This window comes from Phyllostomus discolor, chromosome 8 (genome assembly GCF_004126475.2).
Source record: "Phyllostomus discolor isolate MPI-MPIP mPhyDis1 chromosome 8, mPhyDis1.pri.v3, whole genome shotgun sequence".
NCBI classification, from domain to species: Eukaryota; Metazoa; Chordata; class Mammalia; order Chiroptera; family Phyllostomidae; genus Phyllostomus; species Phyllostomus discolor.
This window is the reverse complement of record NC_040910.2, coordinates 103,650,916-103,676,195: the sequence shown is the minus strand read 5'-3', so window position 1 is coordinate 103,676,195 and position 25,280 is coordinate 103,650,916. Positions and strand designations below refer to the sequence as shown.

At 57.3% G+C, this 25,280-nt stretch overlaps 2 protein-coding genes across 5 annotated transcripts in view; one reads left to right on the top strand and one right to left on the bottom strand.

Moving 5' to 3' along the window:
- SOCS7 (suppressor of cytokine signaling 7) overlaps nt 1-3,022 on the bottom strand; it is a 31,125-nt gene extending 28,103 nt beyond the window's left edge. For 2 of the 3 annotated variants that reach the window (XM_028520920.2, XM_036033837.1), the window contains exon 1: nt 1,858-3,022. In XM_028520920.2, coding sequence (XP_028376721.1) covers nt 1,858-2,819 — 962 coding nt within the window. In that variant the 5' untranslated portion in view covers nt 2,820-3,022. The remainder of the gene's footprint in view (nt 1-1,857) is intronic. The other variant, XM_036033836.1, reaches the window with a different exon arrangement.
- Nucleotides 3,023-8,884: 5,862 nt separating this feature from the next.
- GPR179 (G protein-coupled receptor 179) overlaps nt 8,885-25,280 on the top strand; it is a 33,509-nt gene continuing 17,113 nt past the window's right edge. Inside the window, exons 1-11 of one of the 2 annotated variants that reach the window (XR_004904919.1) lie at nt 8,885-9,795; nt 11,337-11,445; nt 13,134-13,221; nt 13,614-13,849; nt 14,661-14,729; nt 15,124-15,233; nt 15,546-15,784; nt 15,970-16,108; nt 16,712-16,817; nt 17,353-17,499; nt 18,818-24,027. Coding sequence is in view for 1 of the 2 variants with exons in the window: in XM_028521427.2 (XP_028377228.2) it covers nt 9,002-9,795; nt 11,337-11,445; nt 13,134-13,221; nt 13,614-13,849; nt 14,661-14,729; nt 15,124-15,233; nt 15,546-15,784; nt 15,970-16,108; nt 16,712-16,817; nt 17,353-17,499; nt 18,818-23,905 (7,125 nt within the window). In the remaining variant the exon portion in view is untranslated. Of the gene's footprint in view, nt 9,796-11,336; nt 11,446-13,133; nt 13,222-13,613; nt 13,850-14,660; nt 14,730-15,123; nt 15,234-15,545; nt 15,785-15,969; nt 16,109-16,711; nt 16,818-17,352; nt 17,500-18,817; nt 24,485-25,280 lie in introns of those variants that run through there. The other variant, XM_028521427.2, reaches the window with a different exon arrangement.

Genomic DNA, 25,280 nt, shown 5'->3' with positions numbered 1-25,280 from the left:
CGCAGTCAACCGAACGTTCATACACAAGCACCTCGCTCTTCCCCAGTCCATCAGAGAAAGCCCTTGGACCAAAAAATGTAATTCTCCAGTGCCCTGAACTAAGCTTTTCAGAGCTACAGCCCAATTTGCTCTGCAGCAGAAATCTGTATTGTGCTTAGTGTGAAGGTTGGTGACAGAGCAGCCAATGACCATTAAATTCTGCTTCCAAAGGCAAAAAACCGTATAATGTTATATGCCTTTTCCACTTCCTAATCTATTAGACGGAGCAGCTAATTTCACGCCACACCTCCTATCTGGCGTGTCTGAAATCTTAGACCAGGTCCTGGTCAATATGGAACAAAGGCAAGACAAACCACAAGAAAATCAGCAATCTATCCTGTGTCATTACCCACAGCTTCAGTCCTGCCCTCCCCCCGTTATGAGGAAAATTTCATCTACACCGGTTAAGTGGAGCATCAAATGCAGAGCCTACAACAAAAAAGCTGTTTCAGCAGCCACACACTTTTCCAGACCTGCGCATGAGTTCTCTGGGAGGCAAATGCAGAAACATAGATCTACCGGAAGGGGGTAACGTGCACCAACTCCCTGGGGAGCTCGGGTTTGGCCTGATCCCCAAGATGAGACCCTGGCACAGCTGTTCGGAAAGGGCAGCAATGTCAAACTGACCCACACTCTCCTTTTGAAGTACCCAAGTTCCCACATATAGATGAGTGGTTCCCAGTCCAGGTGATACCTCAGGGCCAACTGGGGAGCTTTTTAAAAATTCAAATTCTTAGCCCTGGCTGGCGTAGCTCAGTGGATTGAGCACGGGCTGTGAACCAGGCATAGCAGGTTCAATTCCCAGTCAGGGCACATACCTGGGTTGTAGGCCACGGCCCCCAGCAACTGCACATTGATGTTTCTCTCTCTCTCTCTCTCCCCCTTCCCTCTCTAAAAATAAATACACAAAATCTTTTAAAAATTTCAAATTCTTGGGCCCTAAGAGGTACTGACCTTTGCCCAAAGCTCCCCCAATGATTCTGGTGCACAAAGTTCTCAATTATTCACCTCACCCCTTCAGCAGCACAAACCACGATGGCAGTTGCCACAAGGTAAGTTTCATTTCATGGATACCAAAGTGGACAGCTTTCTAAACCCATACACAGATCTCACACTGGATGTCAGACAGCAGTCCACCCTTCAGAAGTTCAGAAAAAAAACTCAAAGTCTAAGTTGAGAAGTTTCATCAGTTGACCTAGAACTCACTCACCAATGCCTATATCTCATACTTAGAGTTCTCACATGGGCTTGATAGCAAAGCTATTTTCTGTTCTCACTGACAGTGGCCCACAGGCTTGAGATTCCAAGTACATCTAGGAGACCAACCAGGGAAACATGAAAACTTGCAATAGAGCTGCCCAACTGACCGGGGGCCTACAACTCTTCACATCATTTGTACGCATGAGTGTAAAGGGGGTGGGGTGCTGGCACACGGAAAGACTAATAAGCAAGGTGGTCAAAATGCAACACCAACATTCCCTCCCAAAGGTCCCCAAGGCCAAACGGGAGGTAACAGTATACAGACACCTTGGGAAAACTTGAAAAGCTGGGCCAAGGTAGGGGTGGGGGCACGGTGTCAAACCATCTTGGCGCTAGAGAGATGCTAACCAGCCGGGAAGTGTCAAGGGGAATGAACTCAGAGCGAAAGCCGTTTCCCATAATTAGCTCTGGCCTAATGAACGATGTCACCACTTTTAGCCCCAATTCTTTGCCTCCTTATGAAGGCCATGTCATCAGAATTGTCGGGATCTTGTTAGAATAAAAGGGAAATGAAACAAAAAAGGGAAGTTTGTCAGTCAGCCCCCCCGCGGGTCTCACCTCCCTGCGTCCAGCTCCCGGCCGGCAGAGCCTCCCACGGCGGTCAGGCTCGCAGCTGAAGCAGCCAGCTCTCCAGAAGGCCTCTTGCCGGCCCCGTACCCGCCACCGGAACCACCGTTGGAGCTCTTCGTGCGAAAGAGGCGACTGAGGCGGATTTTGAGAGAGCCCTTCAGAGAAGGGCCCGCGAGTGGCCGGAGGGGCCCAGGAGGAGGAGGGGGCGGGGGCGGCGGCTGCTGCGGCTGCTCCCCTCTGCTCAAGCGCCCTGGAGGGACCAAGTCCTGCAGTGGGAAGGGCACCGGGGGTAATTCAGGGCCTGGGGGCTGCAACAGAAGCCGGCCGCCTCCTCCTCCGCGGCCCGGGCTGCTGAGCTCCTCTTCCGAGCAGCTGTTAGTCTCCAGGCTCTCGGCCTCCGACTCCAAGCCCTCCAAGACCAGCAGCGCGTCGCTCGTTTCCGTGGGGTCCTCCCCGGCCTGCGGGGCGGCAGCAGGCGGCTGGGGCTGCGGAGGGGGCGCCTGCGGGGGGCACGGGCAGCAACCCCCATTAACCGTCTTGACTCCCGGCCCCGCCGGCTGCCCGAGCCCCAGAGCTGCCAACTGCGCCTCTAGTCCAGCAGCCGGGCCCCAGGTCCGCTCGAGCGCCAACCCCGGGGGCAGGGCCTTGGGGTCCAGGGCACAGCGGTGCCGGGGACATAGCAGTTCCGAGGGTCCCGGCTCCGGGGCCGCCTCCGCGTCCTCCTCCTCCGGCGGCCGACCCACGTTGCGGAACACCATCAGCTGAGGCGGCCGGGAGCCCCGCGTACAGGGCCGTGCGAGGAAGGGTGGCGGCGGGGGGCCATGGCCCGGGGGCGGTGGCGGCGGGCCTGGCTCGGGGGCCGCCTCTCCATAGCCGAGCAGGCGGCTCAAGACGCGGTACGAAGCGGCCGCTGCCGCCGCCTCACCATCCCGGAGCTCGGCCCCCTGCATCGGGGAGAGGGAAGGAGGGCGGGAGGCAGGGAGCCGGGCTGGGGTGGGGACTAAGCCGGGCCCCGCCGGAGCCCCGCCCGCCGCGGGCCCCGGAGCGACAGCGCTAACGGCCGCGGCGGCCTCTGCCTCACAGAAGGGGCGGGGGGCGCGCGGAGCCCAGCGCGAGCGCAGGCCGCGCGCCGCCGCCGCGGAGGACCGCCCCCCGGATGGCATCATTTCCGGGAGGCTGTGGCCACGCCCCTTTCCCCAGAGTGTGCTGCAGCCGGCCTCCAAGGAGCGTGACGTTACGCCGGCCTGGTTCGCTATTGGCGGTGAGCTGCTGCTCGCCTGGCCGTCGGTCCCCCGCCTCGACCCCGGTTTTTCACTTCCCGGGCGCTCAGGCCCAAGCCACCCATCCCGGCAAGGTGGAGCAGTTCTGGGAGTCCAGGTCTGCTCCTGGGAGAGAACCGCTAGCCTTGCGAGAAACTGGTTCTCGCCCCGCCTGTGCCGCCTGTGATCTGTGACCGAGGCGGAGTCATTTCTTCATTGACAAACTGTATCACCCCTAGCATCCAGTAAATATTTATGTAATGACACATGAATAATATGTTCTAAGACTCAGAGGTGTGCTGATAAATGGTGCTGATAAATGTTGAACAACTGATGCCCTGGGGGGAGAGGGGAATGTATGTAAATATAGGTGCATATACTAATGCACCTATACACTAAATTTTACTAGTATAAAATGTGTAGCACACAATTTACCAAAAATAATGATAATCTGTACTATTGCAAATTTCATGTAACCAGTTGATTCTCACAGAATGCTTTCATTGATTTTTGCCAAGCTCTTGAATGGGTAGCCCTGTGGTTTCAGTTGACCAAGGAGTGTAATTGTCACAAGGATGCTGGTTAATATTTTCCTCTATGTCAGTGTAAGAGGAAAGTAAAAAAAAAAGAAAACAGTCTTAACTGTCAGTTATGGGAATGACTTCTTTGCTGACTCAGAAAACAGTTTTCAAAGAGGAAAACTGTCTGCAGTTTTTGTTCCATTCACAATCTAATGGCTACAGACATAACACATTAAATTTAAACCGAGTTTTCCGGTGGTGGAGTCTGGAGCCGATGTGCAGAAATGGCATTTTGCCAGGGGGAGAAAAAGAGGAAGAACAGGTCGTCAGCCTCCGACCTCAGGTGGCTAAAGGAGACAATGTATTTGGTGTCCACCACGTCTTTGCATCCTCCAATGACACTTTTGTCCGTGTCACTGGTTTCTCTGTTAAGGAAACCATCTGCCGTGTGACAGGTGGGATGAAGGTCAGGGCTGACTGAGATGAGTCCTTTCTATATGCTGCCATGTTGGCTGCCCAGAATGTGGCCCAGAGGTGCAAGGAGCGGGAAACCACCGCTCTCCATGTCAAACTCTGGGCCACAGGAGGAAATAGGACCAAGACCCCTGGACCGGGGGCCCAGTCAGCTCTCAGAGCCCTTGCCTGCTTGGGAATGAAGATCAGATGGATTGAGGATGTTACTCCCACCCCCTCCGACAGCACCCACTGCAGGAAGGGGGTCATGTGGTCACCCTCTGTGAACAGGAGTCCTCAAATTACTATTTTCTGTTAGTAAATTACCTTTGGGTCAGCTAAAAAATTTTAAATCTGAGTTAACATTTTCTCCATCATTTTCTTAAGTCTAGGTAATCAACAAAATACTAACACTAAATTTATAGGGTTTGCCATTTTCGATGGTGTAAACATTGCCATTGTGGCTGATTTCACTCTACCAACCTGGCTTTAAAACTGAACACAGAGGTAAAAAGAGATGAACAGTAGCATTCATTATGTAGTTGTTCATCATGCAGATACAACAATATAAATAACCCCAAGAGTATAGATAACTAATAATAGTGAAATTATTAGGAAGTGACCAGTTTTGAGAATTTATTTAATATCACCTTTGTTTTTAGTATCATTTATTTCATTATAAAATTGTATAATTTAATTTTAACAGTGGCTGTGATTTAACAACTGGCTTGCAGAATTCCTGAAATTTTAACAATTGGCTCTTGTCAGCCTGTAGTGCTATGTGGTACTACAGGCTGCTATGTAGCAGCCTGTGGTGCTATGAGCCCGTTCCATAGCACCACAGTTTTCTCATCAGCAAAACAGAGGCAAGGATTGCTGCCTTGCTTGCTTGCAGGCATGTTGTGAAGATCAAACAAGATCAAGTTTTCTGTGTAGAGGAGGTTTGTCTGGAGGCAGGAAGGCCAATTAGGAAACCCTTGCGATGGTCGCGTGTGAGGCAGTGAGGGATGGAAGGGATAGGGAGGAAGGAGCAGCCAGCAGAGCTTAGCAACTTCGGTACCCAAGTTTGCACTGAGGGTAAGAGGGCTGAGGGTCTGCTGGGTCTCCTGCAGCCAGAGAGACCTTTTCAAAATGGAAATGTGTCCATGGCCAGTGATTACAATGCTTCTCGCTTCCCACTGTTTTTCCCATTGTTCCTGGGATAAAGGCAAAACTCCTTAAGGAGGCTTTTGGGGGTCCTTTGTGATCTGACCCTGCCTCTCTTTGGCCTCATCTCCCACCAAGCTCCCTCTTGCTCTGTCTCCCCTGCAGTTCCACTAGCTCTGTGTCGAGCCTGCACATATACGGCCATTGCAGAAGCTGTTCCCTTTTTTCAAAGGCTTCTCCACCCCACCCCCATCATCACCCCTCCTCACCCCCCCTTTTTTTCTGCTTAGTAAAGTCCTACTCATTTTTCAGATTGAACTTACTACCTCAGGAAAATAAATCTCCCTGGTGGGACACTTCCTCCTTACTGAGGTCCAGGACCACTCCTTTGCTGCACTTAATTGCACACATATTACTTGTCAACTACCCGTGGGGTTATTTGATTAAAGTCTGTCTTCATTACTAAGCCGTCAGCTCCATGAAGGGCCACATCTGCCCATTGTGGACTCTCCAGGGCCCAGGACTGTTTCCAGGCACAGAGTAGGATCTTGACAATAACCTCACACCTTCTAAGAGTCTCCTGCCCTGGCTGGCATAGCTCAGTGGGTTGAGCACGGGCTGTGAACCAGGCATTGCAGGTTCGATTCCCAGTCAGGGTACATGCCTAGGTTGCAGGCCATGGTCCCCAGCAACCACACATTGATGTTTCTCTCTCTCTCTCTCTCCCCCTTCCCTCTCTAAAAATAAATAATCTTAAAAAACGAGTCTCCTGATGCAAATTCACCTCATGCAGCACAACAGAATTAATATCCTTCCTTTCCCACGAAGAGACTTAATTAAGCTCAGTTATTCACCTAAAATCACACAGTTCAAAATTGAGGTTGCAGTGGTATTTAAAACCAGCTCTGTCTAATGCCAAACATTTTATCCTTTCATCTCTTTCTCCCAGCTACCTCTCAGGTGTCACTGAAGTTTCTGGAGAAAAGGAGAAATTTCTGTGGGACCACAGAACCCCTGAGGCCTATGAAGACCACCTAAGATCTCTGGCTGTGTCGGAAAAACTGGCTCGGGAACAGATTACAGGGAGGGGTAACGCAAGGTCTGTAGTTCTGCAGCGCCCTCTGCTGTCCATCTATTTACTTAGCCCCAGAGAGAGAGGCTGTGTCTGCCACCTGGGGTGTCTTCCACCTGCCCAGAGTACACAGAGGCACAAGGGAATGCACACAGGCTCTCTCTATGGCAGGGCAAGGAGTGCTGCCTCTCTCCACATCCTTCAATGTCCATACCTGTAGCTCAGGTCCTGGAAAAAGCATTGAAAATTAAGATCCAAGCAAAGGAAATACAACTTTGTATGAGTTGGACTGGTATGGGTTGAGTGGGTTTTGTGTCTACACGTACCCTTTTCACTGAAGAGTGTATAAGTGCTCCCTGCAGTGGTAGGACCCTAGTTTTTAAAGTCTGTGAAGAACAATGCGGATCATCTAAACTAGTCCTGCGGTCACTGAAGTCACTCGGCAGTGGGCCGGGCTTCGGTGTTGCAGCGTTGAGTGACACAGGCCCAGCCACCATCCCACTGGGGCTTGCTCTCTCCTTTGAGTCCTAATCAGGCCAATTCCTGGAGGTATGACCAAGGGCAAACAGTTAAACATCTTTGAACCTGTATTTCATTTGTTAAAAAAAAAAAAAAGTAGGTCAATAATAATCTCCCCGACGGGGCTGTTGTGGGGATTACATGTAAATGCTAAAACGTTATACAAATGTTAGTTGTTATTAGTGTGAAAAGCTTCTCGAGGGGAAAACAAAGAACTTACTGCTATGTCGTCACCCAGTGTGTTTTGTTGGCCTTGGCCGATGGTAACCAATAATGCCAGGAACCAGGAATGGGTCGCTTGCTCCCTCTGCCCCCCTCGCGGCTAGTGAGCACGCAGAGCCCATGTGGCCAAGGACAGAGCTATGGAGCCGTGCTGCAGGTCCGACCCCAGTAACCGCTCACTGGCTTCGTGGCCTTGAGAAGGTCACTTTGCTGACATTCAGTTTCAGTTTCCTTCTCTGTCAGAGAAAGGTCTGGGCTGCAGGCACTTTTAGTTCCGACATCTTATGGGGTCTGCTGGAGGCTGGTCCTTTAGCGTCGTCTCTCTCCCCCACCCCTTACACCCCCACTTAGGGCTCTAAAGCATAATTGTTTGCCGAGGCCACCTGTAAAGTAAGGGAAGTTTTTAGCAACCTCCACCTGTCCCTTCCTACATACACTCAGTGATCTGGGACGTCAGAGGTTAGGGGGAGCAGAGAGAGAAGGGAAGGGGCCCAAAGACGCAGCATCACCGATCTGGGGCCACAGCACCGAGTGCGGAGTGCTCCGCAATGGAAAGGTGATGGAGAAAGGAGGGAGAGGAAGGCAGGGGCTTTGCTCTGTGGCCACTGCAAGAACCCACATCCTTCTGGTCCAGGGAAGCTGCCTCAGACGAAGTCTAGGCTCTTTAGTTATCGTGGCCAATGGCGGGAATGGCATGAGTGATGAGAAAACCAGAAAGGCCAAGGAAGGTTGGGCACAGTTTTCAAGAAGAAAAGAAGACAGGACCTCGAATGACCAAATGAAGGAGGAAGAAGCGGAAGCAAAACTTTGTACACTCTCTTGTCCCTGCCCCCACTTGCCCCCACCCCACTGGCTGCGGTTGTCGACCCTGAGATGCAGGAGGGGAGACCCCTGGGTGGGGAGGTGGAGACCTGGCGGAGGCTCCTGCATCGTCGCAAGCCGCAGTGTGGTCCTAGGGAAGTCCCTCCACCTGTCTGAGTTTGACTCGCTCCTCTCCAAAGGGGCTTGATGAAGGTCCCCGAGGATGACTAACCAGGCAGTAGTCATGGTTTGAGGGAGCACTGCAGGGGATCAGAACTCTGAGCTTGCGACTCAACTCAAAGTGAACCCAAGGTGACCTTGGGAGAGTCTCTGAGCCTCTCTGCTTTCGTGAAATGGGGATGATACTCACCATAGGTGGTTTGGGGAAGATGTATTGAGATAAAGCACATGAAAAACACTTTGTAAACCACCACAGTCTATACAATGACTGATTGTGGTTATATGAAGCTCTCCTTCCCATCCTTACCATCCCCAATCTCAAATCCCAGTTCAGCAGCAGAATAGTGTCGGGGCTACAGGCAGCCAGAGCAGATTGCCAGGAGACACAGCCTGGCCCTTGCTCATGCCCGTCGCAATTGCTGCCAGGACACTGAGTGGAGCAGAGGGGTGGAGAGAGGAGCAGGGGCTCATCTGCGGTTGCTATGACGCCCCATCCTGGATTTGCCCATCTCTCCTAATGGAGCAAAGGGCAGAGGGGGGCAGAGAGGGAGGAAGGGAGAGAGGGAACGACTGGGCCCTTCCTCTCCCCTCCCATCTATCTCTTTCCCTGGAACAGATGTAGGGTGGAGAGTGGGAGGAGGGAGTCTAGATCCTAGATAATAGGGGGAGGAAAGGGTGGTGTGCTGGGATTAAGAGGGTCTTTGATGGGGGCCACACCAAGAGAAGAGGAGGGAGGGCCCTCATGCCTACATCCAGACGCCAGCTGATGATTTTAGAAAGAAGAAAAACCAGGCGGCACAGCGCAGGCAGAGAGAGAGGAAGAGGGGAAGAGAGACCACGAGGAAGGGAGTTGGGCAGGCAGGCAGTCCCAGGCTGCAGCCAGCCTCCACCTGGGCTCTCCCGAGCCACCAAATCCCCAGGCAGCCCGGACCCCAGGGTCCCCGAGAACTGCCCCAAGGATGCGCGCCAGGAAAGTGGTTATGTCCCCTCTGGTGTGGGGGCTGCTGGGCTGCCGTCTCCTCTGTGGCTGGGCTCTGAGAACTCTGCGGCCCTTCCACCCTCTGCCCTCGCTGTCCTCCCGCGTCGAGCCAGGATATGAACCCGTGTGGGTGCCCCCAGAGAGTGCTGAAGCAGCCCTGGCGTTTCTCTACTCTGGGGATGCCAAGCAGCTGTTGGGAACTAATTGCAGTGTGCGCTATGAAGCTCAGGGGGCAGAAGCCAGTCCAGGGGTGCCCCCGATCCTAGGGAGGGCAGCAGCCACCGTTGCCCAGGCCGCCAATTTCCTCAACATGCTGCTACAAGCCAATGACATCCGCGAGTCAAGCGTGGAGGAGGATGTGGAGTGGTACCAGGCGCTGGTCCGCAGCGTGGCGGAGGGGGACCCGAGGGCCTACCGTGCTTTGCTGGTGTTTAACCCTCCGCCAGGGGCCAGCCACCTGCCGCTGGCCCTGCAGGCCACCCGGATGGGGGAGGAGACCATCCTTCAGGACTTGTCTGAGAACAGGGTGCTGGAAGAGAGCCTCACTGGGACCCTGGACACTCCTATCCTGCAGAAACGGGTGCTGGCCAATGACCTAGGGACCCTTGGAAGCCCCAAGTGGCCACGGGGAGATGGCTATCTGGGGGACATGCAGCATGTGAGGCTGTCTCCTCCCTTCCTGGAATGCCAGGAGGGCCAGCTTCGTCCTGGCTGGCTTGTCACACTTTCGGCCACCTTCTACGGACTCAAGCCGGACCTCAGCCCAGAGATCAGGTAGGTGGGTTTGTGCAGGATTCGGTGCATTTGCAGGTTTGTTGGGGTGGAGAGCCCAAGTCCACCCAGCTGCGCATGGGCCATTTGGGGTGCACACGTGTGTTTGGGGGACCCAGATGTGTGTATCTGCCTTCAGTGGTGTGTGTTTGCAGTCACCTCCGGGAATCTGTGACTACGTGTTGACACACACAGGCGTGAGCATTCAGACCATGTATGAATCAATGTCCCCACACACGATTATGCACATGTGTGGGCACTGATGTGTGGGTATAGCCGGGGGTGGGCCTCGGCTCCTGGGTCTGAGCAGTGGGTACAAGAGCCACGAGGAGCCCTGGCTGGCATAGCTCAGTGGATTGAGCGCGGGCTGGGAACCAAAGTGTCCCAGGTTCGATTCCCAGCCAGGGTACATTCCTGGGTTGCAGGCCATAATCCCCAGCAACCGCACATTGATGTCTCTCTCCCTCTCTCTCTCTCTCTCTCTCCCTCCCTCCCTTCCCTCTCTAAAAATAAATAAATACAATCTTTAAAAAAAAAAAAGAGCCACGAGGAAGGGCTTCTCTGTGCGGATGAAAATGACAATCCACACAAGCAGGCGTCTTAGAGGAGCCGGGCGGGACTTCCGGAGCTAAACCTGCTGCTTTCCGGCAACCCAGAGCTGTGAAAGGCGGCATTCCCAAGAGAAGGGAAATTCTTAGGGGGAGGGTTGAAACCATTGCCCCTTCTGTCCAGGAGTTGGCCAGGGCCCCAGGGTCACTCCCAATACCTATATTCTTATATCGAGCAGATTCCACTGTCTTGCCTGTCCTGACCCAGGCATCTGTGATACCCCTCAAACAATCGACCCCCCTCAGTCAGAGTGAAGAGGTGCTTGGGAGCCCTGGTGGGAAGGCGGGAGCCAATGGGCACGGCACTTCAAATCATTCAACAACTGACATTGTTTTACCGGCTCTGCATCCCCTTCACTGTCCCCAGCAGGGTCCCCTGCTGCCGGCAGGAAGTCTGGCTCCCTGCCAGCTCTCTGGGCATTCAGCGAGAGCAGGGGTTGGGAGCCCTTGGGCCAGGCAGCTCTAACCCTGGGTGCCTCCCTCCCATAGCTGCTTTGCTATAATAAACCCAGACCCGGTTTGGGCAGAGTGAGGGGCAGTTAATAGTTGAGCTCCATGTGTGTATGTGTGAGTGTGTATACACACAGTGGGGAAGTGTGAAAATCCCCTTCAGACCGATCACCAAAGTCCCAGCTCCCACATGTCTTGACACGTCCCCTTCCTCTACCAATGTACAGAAGCCAGGAAATGCTCGGATGCTGAAAAGCGGAGGAATGGGAGGATGGGGGACCACCTGTGGGGAGAGGGATTGTTGCCTGCAGACGGTGGGGGTTAACCGCACTGGAGAGACGGAAGGCCTGCATGCCCTCTGTCTACACACTGCAGCCGCGGTGCCAGCGTCTGCAGCGCTTGCCCTGCCCGTAGTCTGGGGCCCAAGGACACACGTCCGCCTTGACATCCTTTGCTGTGTCCCTAACTGCTCATTCACTGCCCTAGGGGGCAGGTGCGGATGGACATAGACGTTCAGAGTGTGGACATCAACCAGTGTGCCAGCGGCCCAGGCTGGTACGCTAACACGCACCTGTGTGATCTCAACAGCACCCAGGTAAGGGTAAGGGGAGGGGTGGGGGTGGTGCGTAGGGTCCTCTCTCCTTCCGCCTTTCCCACCACGGCCACTGCACAGCTCCCAGAAGCGGCTGACAAAGGCACACCAGCCTCTCGGGGCTTCAAGGGAATTTCTCGTGATGAGATAAAAATGAGCTTCCAGGCTTTTAAAAAATGAGGATGCTTACAGAACCCCCCTCACCCTTCACCCGAGACAACCACTTTCATGCCTTTGAAATAGTGTGCTCCCCACCCCCGTCTGCCTCCCCTTCTGGTACTGGGGGCTCCAAAATCCCTTTCCAAGATCATCTTCTGAATCTCTATTAATCATCCCCTTCCCTTCTCCTGGACCACATTGTCAGATCATGTCAACAGAGCTCCAGGCTCCTCCTGGCCCACAAAAGATGCTCAGTAGGTGTTCGCTGAAATAAGTGGAATTGCTGGTTGGGGTGTGGGAGGAATCTAACCTCAGCTGGAGCTGGAAGAGCTCTGGGGCTGGTACAGGTGATGGAACCCAGGCCAGATGCCAGCGGAATCAAAGCCAAGGATGCAGAAGAATCTGGATAATGGAAGCGATGGCTGGTAATCCTGCAAGCCCAGGACCGGGGAGCTGGGAGGCCAGTGCACTAATCCGCTCCACAGTTACACGGGCCGCGTGCTTGATCCTGAGCTGAACTGAGGCCAAGGCCAGCCCTGCAGCCTGCTGGGGGGTGGGGCCGGTTTAGGCACCTACTGCTCTTCAGGGCACATGTGTTGGCAGCTATGAGCCCAGGGACGGAGAAGGGATCCCAGTGTCTGGTTCCTTTTAAACCCAAGCCACAGTCACACCTCTGGGCAGGCTTTTGTCTGATTGTGCAGCCTGGGGCGGGAGCAGACCGTGCCCCACTGGTCTGGGCACGGGGGAAAGCTGGGCCACAGTGCCAGAGGCGGCACCTTTTCATCTTTCTTGGTGAGGGTCGGGCTGGATATAGAATCTCAGTGTTTACCCCTCGCTTCGCCTAAGGCTGCCTGTTCCTGGCCACTCCCTACGGCAGATCTGGCCTCATCCATGGGCTCATCTTCCTCCCCTGACTCTGAGGTCTGCTCTGTCCCCTGCCGGGTAAACATTCAAGGGCGGAGGCAGAATAAAGAGCTGGCCTTGGCATCCCACCAGCCTGGCATTGGCCTGGCACTAGGGCTGGGGAAAGCAGTCCCGTGCCGAAGCCAGATGGCGCCTGACAGAGGAAGCCGCTCCTCTGTGGGAGCCTTCTCAACCCACCTGTGTGCCAAAGAGGGAGGCTGACGGGACCCTCTGAAGCAGGATGTAGGTGCACAGGTGTGGCTGGGCTCGGAGCTCTTCCTACTTGCACCTCCCGCAGCACCTCGTTCTGGCAGCAGCTGGGCCCTGGGAAATGGGGTCTGTGAGGCTCCTGTCCCCACTGGTCTGAACAAAAGGGTGATCTAGCCGCATACGCTTTGCTTGGGTGTCTCTTTAAGAAGAGAGGCGGTGTGGGTGGGGTAGAGTGGGGTTCCCATAGAGGGAAGCTTCCCTATGACCAGAGAGGGCTTCTGGGGAAGTTCTTCAGTGTGTGGGCCCAGGTGCGATGGATAGAAAAGTAGACAGATGGATCATCCATCTCTTCCTGGGAGGGAAAGCCCTGTACACATATCATTGTTGTGGGTTTTTTTTTTTTTTTTCCGTTCCCACAGTGCGTCCCTCTGGAGAGTCAGGGCTTTGTCCTTGGCCGCTACCTCTGCCGCTGCCGACCAGGCTTCTATGGGGCAAGCCGCTCTGGGGGTATGTACCTGGTGAGGGCCAGGCAGGCGCTGTATAGGCTGGGCTTGTTGGAGGAGAGTATCTGGGCAAGGCAGGCTCGGGCAAGACACGGGGTGGTTTCCTCCCAGGCGGAGAGAAGCCGAAGGGGCAGGCAGGATCTGGTTTGAGGACGAGCCTGTAACATGCCAGTCTGCTGCAAGCTGACCTTGCAGTGAGCCCTGACTTGGCATCACCTCTTCCCGTTACCCTCTCCTCCCTTGGGAGCACCCATGTCTTCATCCCTCCCCTCCTGACCAAAGGAGGCCGGCAAAGGAGGGCAGGGAGAGGGCTGGGCTGACTGTTGGGACAGAAGGCTAGCATCTCAGGATGCCCCAGCCATGCCCCTCTCCCTGCACCCATCTCGTTTTGTACAGGGTCCGAGGAGAGTGCCGCCCAGCCTACTGAGCAATCTGCGTCACCACAAGGCAGCTCCGGGAGGCTGCTTCGGTGCCAGCCATGTGCCGAGAGCTGCACCAGCTGTAGGGATGCCACACCTTGCCTGGTGGAGGAGGCCTTGGCGCTGCGGACAGCAGTGTTGGCCTGCCAGGCCTGCTGCATGTTGTCCGTCTTCCTGAGCATGCTGGTTTCCTACCGCTGCCGCCGGAGCAAGGCAAGGAAGGCTCCGCGTCTGTCTCTGCACACATGCCCCACCCAGCTTGCACCCCTAGCATCAGCTGGAGACCAGAGGCTACCTAAGACTAGAGTTTGGGAGAAGTGGGTTCTGGTCTTGACTATTAACCGAACACGCTATGTGACATTTGGCAAATGACCTCACCACCTTAGACCTGTTTCCTCACCTGGAAAATGAAGGCAGTGGATGTTGATTCAAACCTGGAGCTCCCAGGTGAACGGAGGCAGCAGGCATATAAAAAAAAAAAAATAACAGTGCAACAAGGCAGAGACGAGGATGGAGTTATTGGAGTTATATGTCAGTTTCTCTGACGGCTCAGAGAAAGGACCCCGTTGTCCAGCCTGAGCTGGCACGGGGAAAGTGACATTTGAGCCAGACTTGAAGGACAATGGGATGGTTACCAGGCAGAGAGGAGGGTATCTAGACAAGGGGGCAGTCTGAACTCAAGCTTGGAGAAATGCAGGAGGTACCTTCTAGCTCCAGCAGCCTCTGATCTGAGCCCAGGTTTGCAGCAAGGCCCAGGCTGGGGTTGGAGGGAGAATGGGGCTAGGTTTCCAGGGTCTGAAACCTGGGCCTTCACCAGGCTTTTAGTGCCAGGGAAACGAAGCCTGTGGTGGGAATAGGGGCGCAGCTGTGGGTGGAAGGTGGAGCTAATGTTATGGGGTGAAGTCTTAGCCCAGGGCCACTAAGTGACCCCTGAAACAGGCCTAAGACTCCCCCACACCATTGTCCAGGCTCTGTCCTCCCACTGACTGCCCTGCTTACTTGCCTCTTGCTCCCGGGTTCACAGAGGATCCGGGCATCCGGAATTGTCCTGCTGGAAACCATCCTTTTTGGATCCCTGCTGCTTTACTTCCCCGTGAGTGTGCGGCAAGAGGCCGACCCCCACCTCCCAGGGTCCCCACAACCCCAGCGTGGTGCCTCCAAACCCCAGAATGCTTCCTCCTCTCTGCCCTCTTGGGAGGGTTCAGAGACCTCCAGATGCCCCTACTCAGACCCCCAAGTGGCAGACTGGACTAGTGAGCTCTGGAAGCAAAGAGTCCGAGCTTAATAGAGCCCTATGCCCCGCTGTGTGACCTAGGACAAGGTACCTAATCCCCCTGATTCTTGAGCTGCCTAAGCTAATGGAGAGCGCAGGTGATGCTGCTTCTGTTGCAAGACTGGGAGGAGGTCCACGATGTGCTGAGCGTAGGCCTGCCGCGCAGTGGGAGCGCGGTGGAAAGCGGCCATTCCTCGCCCTCCCCCCGCACCAGGTCTTCATCCTGTACTTCAAGCCCAGTGTATTCCGCTGCGTTGCTCTCCGCTGGGTCCGGCTGCTGGGTTTTGCCTTCGTCTACGGCACCATCATACTCAAGCTGTACAGGTAGGGCTGGAGCAGACCTTGCTCTCGTGCTGCTCATTCCTGGCCACCCCAGCTCATTGATGGAACAGAGTTCTTCACAGTGAGACTCTTGCCAGTTCCACTACCATGTCCCCAAAGCCTGCCCGCATCACCATAGTCACTGTAGTCCTCCCTCCCACGTCATTTTCCTGGGGGGTAAGGAGGCAGCAAGCCATGGAAGGGGTGGGAAGACAGGTATATGTGGGGGTTAGGGGAGCAATGGCCAGAGGACAGAGCCCTGGCCCCGTCTCCTTAGTTCCCCCTCCCCCGCCACCCACTGTCTATGCCTTGTAGAGTGCTCCAGCTGTTTCTGTCTCGAACGGCCCAGCGGGGCCCCCTCCTAAGCAGCAGGCAGCTGCTCCGGCGTCTGGGGCTGCTTCTGCTGCTGGTACTGGGCTTCCTGGCTGTGTGGACAGTGGGGGTCCTGGAGCGAGGCATCCTGCACACGCCCCTGGTGACCCGAGGCCACACTCCCACGGGCCGCCACTTCTACCTTTGCCACCATGACCACTGGGACTACATCATGGTTGTGGGTGAGTTGCTGTCATTGAGCCTAGTCTCACTCTGGCCCCTGATTCTGCACCTCCACGGGGCCTCTGGTCCTGCTCCTCCCACCTTGGATCTGGACCCCTGGCTCAGGTTCCCCCCAGCAAGCCCTAGAGAGAAAGGGGGGTGGGGTCTGGCCGCTGAGGCGGTGCGCCTCGCTGCTTCCCCACAGCCGAGATGCTGCTCCTGTGCTGGGGCAGCTTCCTCTGCTACGCCGCCCGGGCTGTGCCCTCAGCTTTCCACGAACCACGCTACATGGGCATCGCCCTGCACAACGAGCTGCTGCTCTCCGCTGCCTTCCACGCAGCCAGGTGATTATGGGCCCCTCCACCCATGACTCCTCCCCACCTACCACTACTCCTCGCTCCTCCCTGACGAGGACTGTACCCCCTTCCCAGGGCCACCCTGGCAACACTGCTAGGTGAGGAAGGCCCCCGAACTGTACTCTCTCCCTTTCCCACATACCCCTCCTGCACCCCCTGTCTCACCCAACACCCAAGCGGAGGAAGTGCCCTCGCACACTCGCTCAGCTTTCTGCCTTCTGCCGCCTCACACCGCAGCTGACCCAGCAGCTTGCCTGCTGTGTGTCCCTAAGGACCTGGCCCTGTGGTGGAGGCAGAATCCGTCCACAGGGTGGTCCACAACAGAGTTGTGGGGCACGAGTGTGTACTACAGGCAGCCAGAGAAGGCCAGCTAGAGTGTTCCGGGAGGGCTTCTCAGAGACGGGTGTGAACGTGTGCCTTGAGGTAGGACCCACCCCCAGAGAGGGCAAGAAGAAGGAAGAGTGCCCTCCTCACCCCACCAGCACCTCCACAGAGATCAGGGCTGGGGCTGGGACAGGTGGGACTGGTGGGGAGGGAGAGACCACGCCCACCCACAGATAAGAATCTCCCTCCCTCCCCTCACACTCTCAGGTTTGCGCTGGTTCCCTCCCTGCATCCGGACTGGACCCTCCTCCTCTTCTTCTTTCACACACACAGCACAGTCACCGCCACCCTGGCCCTGATCTTCATCCCTAAGGTGAGGTCTTGGCGCTTCTGGATGTAAGGCAGAAGCCCAGCCCCTGTCAGGGGCACCGTGCAGCTGCTGTAACAGCAGCGCCCTCTCCAGGTCAGGGTGAGGATGACACCCTGCGGGTGCGTGGGCTCTGATCAACGGGAGTCCTCAGCAAGGAGCTCACTTCGGGGAGGGTGGGGGAGGAGGCCTCCAATCCCTGGGCGAGGGAAACAAGAGCTAGGACTGGAGGGGTCCTTGTTACACAGCTTTGAGGTTGGCGGACTGTGAAAACCAGTACAGGAGCCGCTACAGCGAGCAGTGGAGAGCTGAGGACATGGCTGGGGGTTGCAGGGGCAGGAGGCTGAGACCCTGTGGTCTCTGAGCGAGAGAAGATCAGGAAAGATGAGAGGAAGCGAAAGTCTTTGGACCCCGGAATTCTGGATCCGAGAGGGGGTGAAGGTTCATGAAGGACCGATGTATTCCATTAGGCGGGTGGAGGAGGCGTGAACAGGGAGGCAAGGAGAGTCTTTTTCCCAATCATGCCCGTTTCCCCGGCCAGTTCTGGAAGACGGGGGCGCCTCCCCGAGAGGAGATGGTGGAGGAGGTGTACGAGGATGAACTGGACCTGCAGCGCTCGGGCTCCTACTTCGACAGCAGCATTGCCTCGGCGTGGAGCGAGCGCAGCCTGGACCCTGGAGACATCCGGGTAGATAAACCGCCCCCTGCCTCCGTTTGGGGTCTGCTTTCAGGGACTGGCAGGGAGCCAGCTGTCCTGCTCCCAGCTTTCCCTTTCTCTGAGACGGGCCTCCCTCCAATCTCTATCATGGCCCGGAGCTACTTCCCACCTCTATGTAAAGAAGGCCACGCATAACCCAAGTGAAAAGACCCCAATGGCGGAGCTCTAATCCCCTGTGTCCCCCATGGCAGGAGCATCACAAGGGGCGGACTAAGAAGCCCGAGTGCCCAGCACATGGGGCAGGTGGTCCGGGCAGTGAGTGGCTACCAAGGGTTTCCATACCAGGACCCCCTTTCCCTGGACCTGGCTGTCTTAGAAAAAGGAAGTCCCTCCTGAGTCTTACATCAGGAGAGCATCCATACTCTCATTTTTCTGCTTAGGGAAGGCGGTACAGTCAAGGGAACCCTAATGAGGGGCTCAGGGCTCAGGGCTCAGTGAGCAGGAAATAAGGAGACCCGGCTGGTCTGAGCCTGTTGTTTTATTAACCCTAGGGTGTGAGAAACCCCCAGGAAGCCATTTTGCACACACACACCCCCCACTCCACTGGGGCCCACCTCCACACCTGACTTGCTTACATCTCCCAGTTCCTTCCGTGTCCTGCGGCCCCCACCTCCCTTCCCACTGTGCCCTCCACGCCCTCTGAGCTCTGCCGGCTCAGCCTCCTGCCCCCGGGTGTAGGCTGAACTGAAACCCCAACCCAGCAGGGACCCCCAGAGCGTGCAGACCCCTGCCACGCCACCCCAGTCCACTCTCTCTGTGCTGGCCCTGGGGAGAAATCCAAAGTGTAAAAGGCTTTCAAAGCCCCACTGTCTCATTCACACCTGAATGTGGCACTTTTCATGCCCACGAGTCCCATGAATCTCCTATGATCCCCTTCAGAAAGCTAACTCCAGTCACTGCTCTTTTATGGAAGCGGAGGCTCAGGGGCGTGAAGGAAATAGCCTCGGGGCACATGATGGGTCAGCAGCCCCAGACTCAGGCCTCCCGTCCCCCAAGTTGGTGATTGCTGGCCAGGCCACAGTGCCCCCTCCCCGCCCCCCCACCCCCCCAGAGGAGAGCACATGCTGTGTGCTCAGAGCCGAGTGGGTCCGGCCGGGAACCAGGTGAATTCTGAGAGGGTTAAAGGCAAGGAAGGGCCACTGCTTGGTGGGAAATAGACCTCTGCCCCCACCCCCCGAGAAAATGGTCTTAATAAGGGCTGAGGGGGGAAATGGTGCAGCCAGGGGGTGGCGACTAGCCAGTTCACCCCAATGTCAGCTCCGCTCTCCTTGCTCCTCCCGGCCCCCAGGACGAGCTGAAGAAACTCTACGCCCAGCTAGAGGTCCACAAAACCAAGGAAATGGCTGCTAACAACCCCCACCTGCCCAAGAAGCCGGGCAGCTGGCGCCAGGGCCTGGGCCGCTCCTTGGTGAGGTACCTGGCTGAGTTCCCGGAGGCCCTGGCCCGGCAGCACTCCCGGGACTCGGGCTCCCCCGGCCGCGGCAGCCTGCCCGGCTCCTCCCGCCGCAGGCTGCTCAGCTCCAGCCTCCAGGAGCCCGAGGGGCCGCCGGGCCTGCGCAAGTCCCACAGCACCTATGACCGCAGCCCCCGCAGGGAGCGGGACGGCCCTCTCCTCGACTCCCTGCCCAGGAGGAAGCTGGCCAAGAGGGCCTCCCGGGCAGAGAGCCGGGAGTCAGAGGAGGGGCCGCCCGCCCTGGGCTTCAGGTCGGCCAGCGCCCACAACCTGACAGTGGGAGAGAGGCTCCCCAGAGCCCGGCCCGCCTCCCTGCAGAAGTCGCTCAGCGTCATGGCTGGCTCCAGTGAGAAGGCCCTGCTCGTGGCCAGCCAGGCCTACCTGGAGGAGACCTATCGGCAGGCAAAGGAGCAAGAGGAGAGAAGGAAGGCAGAGGCAGCCTTGGCGAGCCCAGCTCGGAGGCCATCGGCCAGGAGGCTGGAGCCAGCTCGAGGAGCGCCTCTGTCAGCCCCACCTTCCCCCGCCAGGAGCCGCAGCAGGGACAGCTCCTGGGCCTCTGGGCGGCTTCCGGAGGCGGCTGGGGGAAGGCTGCCCCACCCACCCATGCAGCACCAGCTCTCCACACCCACCAAAGCCCTGTCTGGGGCTAGCCTGAGGGAACCAAGGATGCTGTCTCCCACTCCCACCTTGGCCCCGGCTCTGATACCAGCTTCGGCCCCGGTTCTGGTCCCAGTCCCTGCCCTAGCACAAGTCCCAGTCACCCCCCAAAGCCCCAGCTTTCTCACCTTCATCTGCCCCTGGGAGAATGCAGAACTGCCAGTCAAGAAAGAAAGTGTGGCACAAGAAGGCTCGTCAGGGCCAGAGCGAGGCAGCCACTCCCCTGCCCCGGCTCGCGCCAGGCTCTGGAGGGCCCTCTCGGTTGCAGTGGAGAAAAAGCGTGCTGGGGAGAATGGGATGGACACAGAGGACAGGTGTCTCCAGGGGGAAACTGATGACGTGGGGGAGGACAGGTCCAAGATCTTCCCTAAATCGCACAGCCTCAAGACCCCTGTCCAGCAGGGCTCCGTGCGCAGCCTGGGGCTGGCTATCAAAGCTCTGACCCGCTCCCGGAGCACACACAGGGAGAAGGAGAGCGGGGAGGGGAGTCCCGAGAGGGAGAAGGGCAGAGCTGCGGGAGAGGGGGTGGGTGCGTGCCCCAGATCCCCCAGGCTGGGCGGGCGCAAGGCGGTGAGTAAGCAGGCGGCCCTGGCCCCCTGCGAAGATGAGGAGTCCCTGCAGAACGAGCAGAATGCTCACACCAGCAGGATGCTCCGCGTCTGTCACCAGGAGGGCAGCAGGGAACAAGACGAGGGAGGCAGGAGGACACCCCAGGGTCAAGGGGAGGGCAGTGTTGAGAGAGCAGGTAAAACAGGGCCTGCCACGCCCAGGCAGGTCAGGCAGGGCACGGCTGGGGACAGAAATGCTGAGCGAGCCAAAGAAGCCCCCGGAGGGCGGCAGGAACGGCTCAGAGCTGGCCCGCAGCCCGCGGGCAGTGCTGACTGCAGGGTGGCAGAGGTGTGCCCCTGGGAGGTTGCCGTGTCAGAAACGGGTCTGCCTGCCGGTAACAAGGCTGACATCTGCCCCTGGGAGGTGAGTGAAGGAGGCCTCGGGAGCGGGGCATTGAGACAAGACCCAGATGACTCCCAAGGAGAGAGAAGGAAGGCCCCAGAGGAATCAGAGCCCAGACGTGTGGCTGCCATCGCTCAGAAAAAGCCAGAGAGGCTAAGCAGGGGGCAGGAGGCGGTGTGTCCCTGGGAGAATGCCGATCCCAGGGGCCTGGCCCCTCGGCCAGCCCCTCAGGACTCTGAGCGAACCCAGGGCAGGTCGGAGGCAGGGGGCAGCGTGGAGGTCAGAGAGGTGGAGAGGTGTCCGCAGAAAGTCACAGGCCCGGAAGCTTGTGCACCTGACTTCGCCAAGGCCGAGCTCTGTCCTTGGGAGGGAGGTGAAGGAGAGAAGGAGAAACCGGCCCACGAGGGAGTGAAGAGACTCCCCCAGGAAAAGCAGAAACCCCCCAAGAAAACCACCTTCTGGAAAGAACAGAAACCTGGCAGAGACTTGGAGTCTCTTTGTTCGTGGGAGAGCACTGATTTCCGCGGCCCCTTAGCAATCCCTACGGAGGCCCCGGGAGCCCCCGAGGGCTTGGGGAGCCCTGCGGAGGTGTGTCCGTGGGAGGCAGAAGAGGCTCCCGCCCTCAGGAAGGCAGAGGTCTGTCCCTGGGAGCTGAGTGCTGAGGAGGTGAGGGAGGAAACACTGCGTCAGGGGGCGGGCGGAGAGGCTCTCCAAGGAGAGGGGCAAGCCTCCAGGAAAGGGCTCCTTGGAGAGATGGGGGGACAAACTGGGAAGCCAGTGCAGACACCCAGTGCACCGGAGGGGTCCGTGTGTCCCTGGGAGAGCACAGACTGTGGGCCCTCCAGCCTGCGTGTGGACAATTCCTCACCCAGAGCTGATGGCCAACTCCTCAGAGATGGAGGAAGCCGAGCCACGCAGGTCTGTCCGTGGGAAGACCTCAGGCCAGAGGTAAAGGCAGCCGCACCTGCCAAAGCAGAAATCTGTCCCTGGGAGGGAAACGAAAGCACAGAGGACTGGATGTTGCGACAGGCACCCAAAGGAGAAGAACCCCAAAAGGACAAGGAAGAAATGACCGAAACATCAGGAATCAAAGATGTCGCAGCTCGGGAAAAGCCTGAAGGACAGCTCCAAGGGCAGGGAGTAGCCTGTTCTTGGGGGGGTGTGGACCCTGGCGGCTTTCCCCCACCACCTCGAGACATACACAGACCCGAGGCCGGTCTCCAGGTGGCAGGTGGGGTGGGAAGCCAAATGGCTGCCATCTGTCCCTGGGACGTGGAGGACAGACTGTCTGCGGAGAAGGCAGAGGTCTGTCCCTGGGAGGTGACTGCCGGAGCAGGGGAGGGACGGGCTTCGGGACGGGAGGCCGTGAGGAAATCGCCCAACGTTACAGAACAGGGTCCTGCAGACTCTGGGCCCGGCTGGACAGCTGTCACTGCTCCGAAGGAGCCAGGGAGGCCGGCCCGGGAGCGGGAGGCGGCCTGTCCCGGGGAGAGGGTGGGTCCAGGGGACAGCTCTGGGCACTCAGGCACCGCGCGCACTGACCGACCGAAGGCTGGGTTTCAGGAACCGGGCCCTGCGGGGCGCAGGCCGGCTGAGGTGTGCCCCTGGGAAGTGGAGGAAGCGTCTGCCGGTGAAAGGGCCAAGATCTGTCCCTGGGAGGTGACTGAAGGAGCTCCTGGGGAGGGTCTGGAGCAAGAGGAGGGGCACGATTCAGCAGGGCAGAGGGAGCAAACTCCAGAAAGGGGGCCACTCGGCTCCCTGGAAGAAGGCCTATCAAGAGGAGGGACGAGACTGAGTCAGCGGCAGGAAGCTGTCTGTCCTTGGGAGGAGGACCTGAGGGGACCCTGTGCTCAGGCCCCCGCGGTCTCAGGCTCCTCCGGCAGCATGAGGAGCAAAGGGGTGGAGGAGCATTCCTTGGAAGTCAGTGATGAGGCGGCAGGGAAAGGGGACCTGATACAAGACCCCAAAATGGGTTCCCTCCAAGAACACATAACCCAAGAAAGAGCTGCGTCTTCAGAAGCAGGAGGCCCTGCTGCAGACGGGGGAAAAGCAGAAAATGAGCTACAGTCTGTCTGTCCATGGGAGAGCACAGCCCCGGCAGTCTCTTCCTCCCAGCCCGGGAGTCACTGCCACGGCCGTCCGCAAGCTGGTGCTCAGACACCGGTCGGCGTTGGGGGCGGGCGCGCCGAGGTGTGCCCATGGGACGCTCCTGCCCCAGACGCTCATCGGCCTGACAGCAGCACCAAAGCAGAGGTCTGTCCCTGGGAGGTGACTGAAAGGCTCCCTGAAGAAGGAGTGTCCGTACAGAATGGGAAAGGGGGCGAGGAGAGAGCCTCAGACAAACTAGACCCCAAAGTTGGGGCAGTTCAGAGAAAGCCAGAACGGGCAGAAGAGAAACGGGAGGCCGTGTGTCCCTGGGACAGCCAGGATGGTGGAGGTCTGTCTCCACAGCCAGACCCACGAGCTTCTGACGGAGGCAACGGCACTCCGGAGGCAGCAGGCAACGTGGAGGCCAGGGTGGCCGAAGTGTGTCCGTGGGAAGCAGTAGAGGGGCCCTCAGCCCAGCGAGCGGAAGTCTGCCCTGGGGACACGAGTGAAGCAGAAGCGGAGGAAGGTGGCCCGGAACAGGCGGTGGAGAGAAAGCCCCCAGGGCAGGGAGAGCTGCTCCTTCGAAAGGCAGGGTCTGCAGGGACTGAAGAACACTTCTCAAAAGCAGCAGCAAAGGGCAGCGGGGAGCAGGGAGCTGCCTGCCCCCGGGAAGGCACGGGTCTGGGGCCACTCACCCCCCAGCCAGATGCTCCGGACGCAGACCAAGCCACAGTCAGTGCCCACGGGGCAAGTGGTACTGGGAGCAGGATGGCAGAGCTGTGCCAGTGGGAAGTCACAGATCCAGAAGGAAATAGCATAAAGGGCACCATGGCAGACATCTGTCCTTGGGGGGGAACTGGAGCCCCACCTGAGGAATCTGGCCTCCTGGCTTTAACAGCAACTCGGACCGAAATATTTTCCCCCGGTGACCCTGAGAACCCGCCATGCCTTTCGGTCCAAAGACCTCTGGGTTGCTTCCTTCCAGAAAGCAAAAGCCCCCGCCCCAAGGTGAGCGAGCCAACCGGTTCTTTTATTCTGGGAGATTTCAGAGAATTCCAAGGACCTTCAGGAGTTGGGCCAAGGACCAGCTTAACCCCAGGTCCAAGTCTCCAAGAGGCCGAGGCTCAGAATTCTTCTTCCCTAACTGAAGACCAAGGAGAAGAGGCTTCCAAAGCTCCACATGAAGAACTCGCCCCTCCAACTGTCTATCCTTGGGACTGGGAATAACGATTCCCAGTTTAAACTGGGGTGAGGTCAAACACCGGGTGGCTGGCTTTCAACAGCCAAGGTCCTTCCCAAGTCCTAGAGCTGAAACAAAGGACACCTGGCCACTTCTGGTCTCTGAGAAGGTCAGAGACAAATTACACAAGAAGGGTGCAGCTCGACCCCCGACAGGAAGTTGCCCCCTCTCTTCACTTCCAGTTCTTCCTGCTGTAGGGAACAGAGCCTAGGCCCTCGGCTTCTGAGGGACCCTCCTGTCCAGCTGGGGCACTCAGCACAAGCCATCCGTGTGGAGACACTCACTTGGAAAGCCAAGTTGGGGACGAAAAGAGGTCAGCAGTGCCCCAACCACATTTTCTTATAGGGAGACCTTATTGTTGTCTGCAGTCTACAAAGGAAATGGTTTTTTGTTGCTGTTGTTTTTGTGTTTTTTGGTTTCTTTTGAAAAGAAACAAAATCACGCAAGGCAATGGCTACATAGGAACTGAGGGTCACAGAAGGTTATAGTCACCATAGGAAGCTTAGGAAGCCACTTAATCCAAGATAAATAAAAGAAAAAACCTGAATGGCTCAGAAGGTGTGGCTGGTGTGACTCAGTGGATTGAGTGCTGGCCTGGGAACTGAAAGGTTGGTGGTTCAATCTCCAGTCAGGGCCCGTGCCTGGGTTTTGGGCCAAGTCCCCTGTTGGGGGCGTGTGTGAGGCAACTGACTGAAGTTTCTCTCCCTCTTTCTCCCCTCTCTAAAAATAAGTAAAATCTTTAAAAACTAAATAGCTCAAAAGTCATACCTGGAATGCCTTCAAGATCTTGTCATTTTGACTTTGGATCTCCAGTGTCTGCTTAACTGATCCTCACCTGCCCCGCCCGACTACCGAAGCAGAGCCCATCTCTCACACCCCTATCACCTGGCACCCAGAGCAGGACTGGAGACAGAGCAGGGAAGGCAAGGCAATCACTCCGGGCCCTCCCCGTGCTGGCCGAGGTCGGCTTCTCCCTTCCAGACACCCCGCCTCCCGGGTTAAGTAGCCCGCCTCTTGCTAGCTTTTTCCGACAGCCAACCCTTCTTCCTGTCCCCATCTCTGCCAGTCTCCAGAGTTCACCTCACTGGCTCCCTCTCCCCCTCCTCGTCTGTCAGTGCTGTCATTAACGAGACGGCTCTCTGCTGTCGATGCAACTGGAGCCAGGAGGAATCTCTGCTTCTGAGGCGAGGACCAGTCCAAATCACCTGCTCAGTAACGAGAAGCCCGGGAAAGAAAGGAGGTCTTGTTCGCAGGCAGCACTGGGGCCGCCCTCAGAAGGAGCAGTGCCACGGGGCAGGTCGGAGGCCCGAGGGCTGGGGAAGGGGCATCACGTACACACAAAGCCTCTTTCTCAGGGAGCTC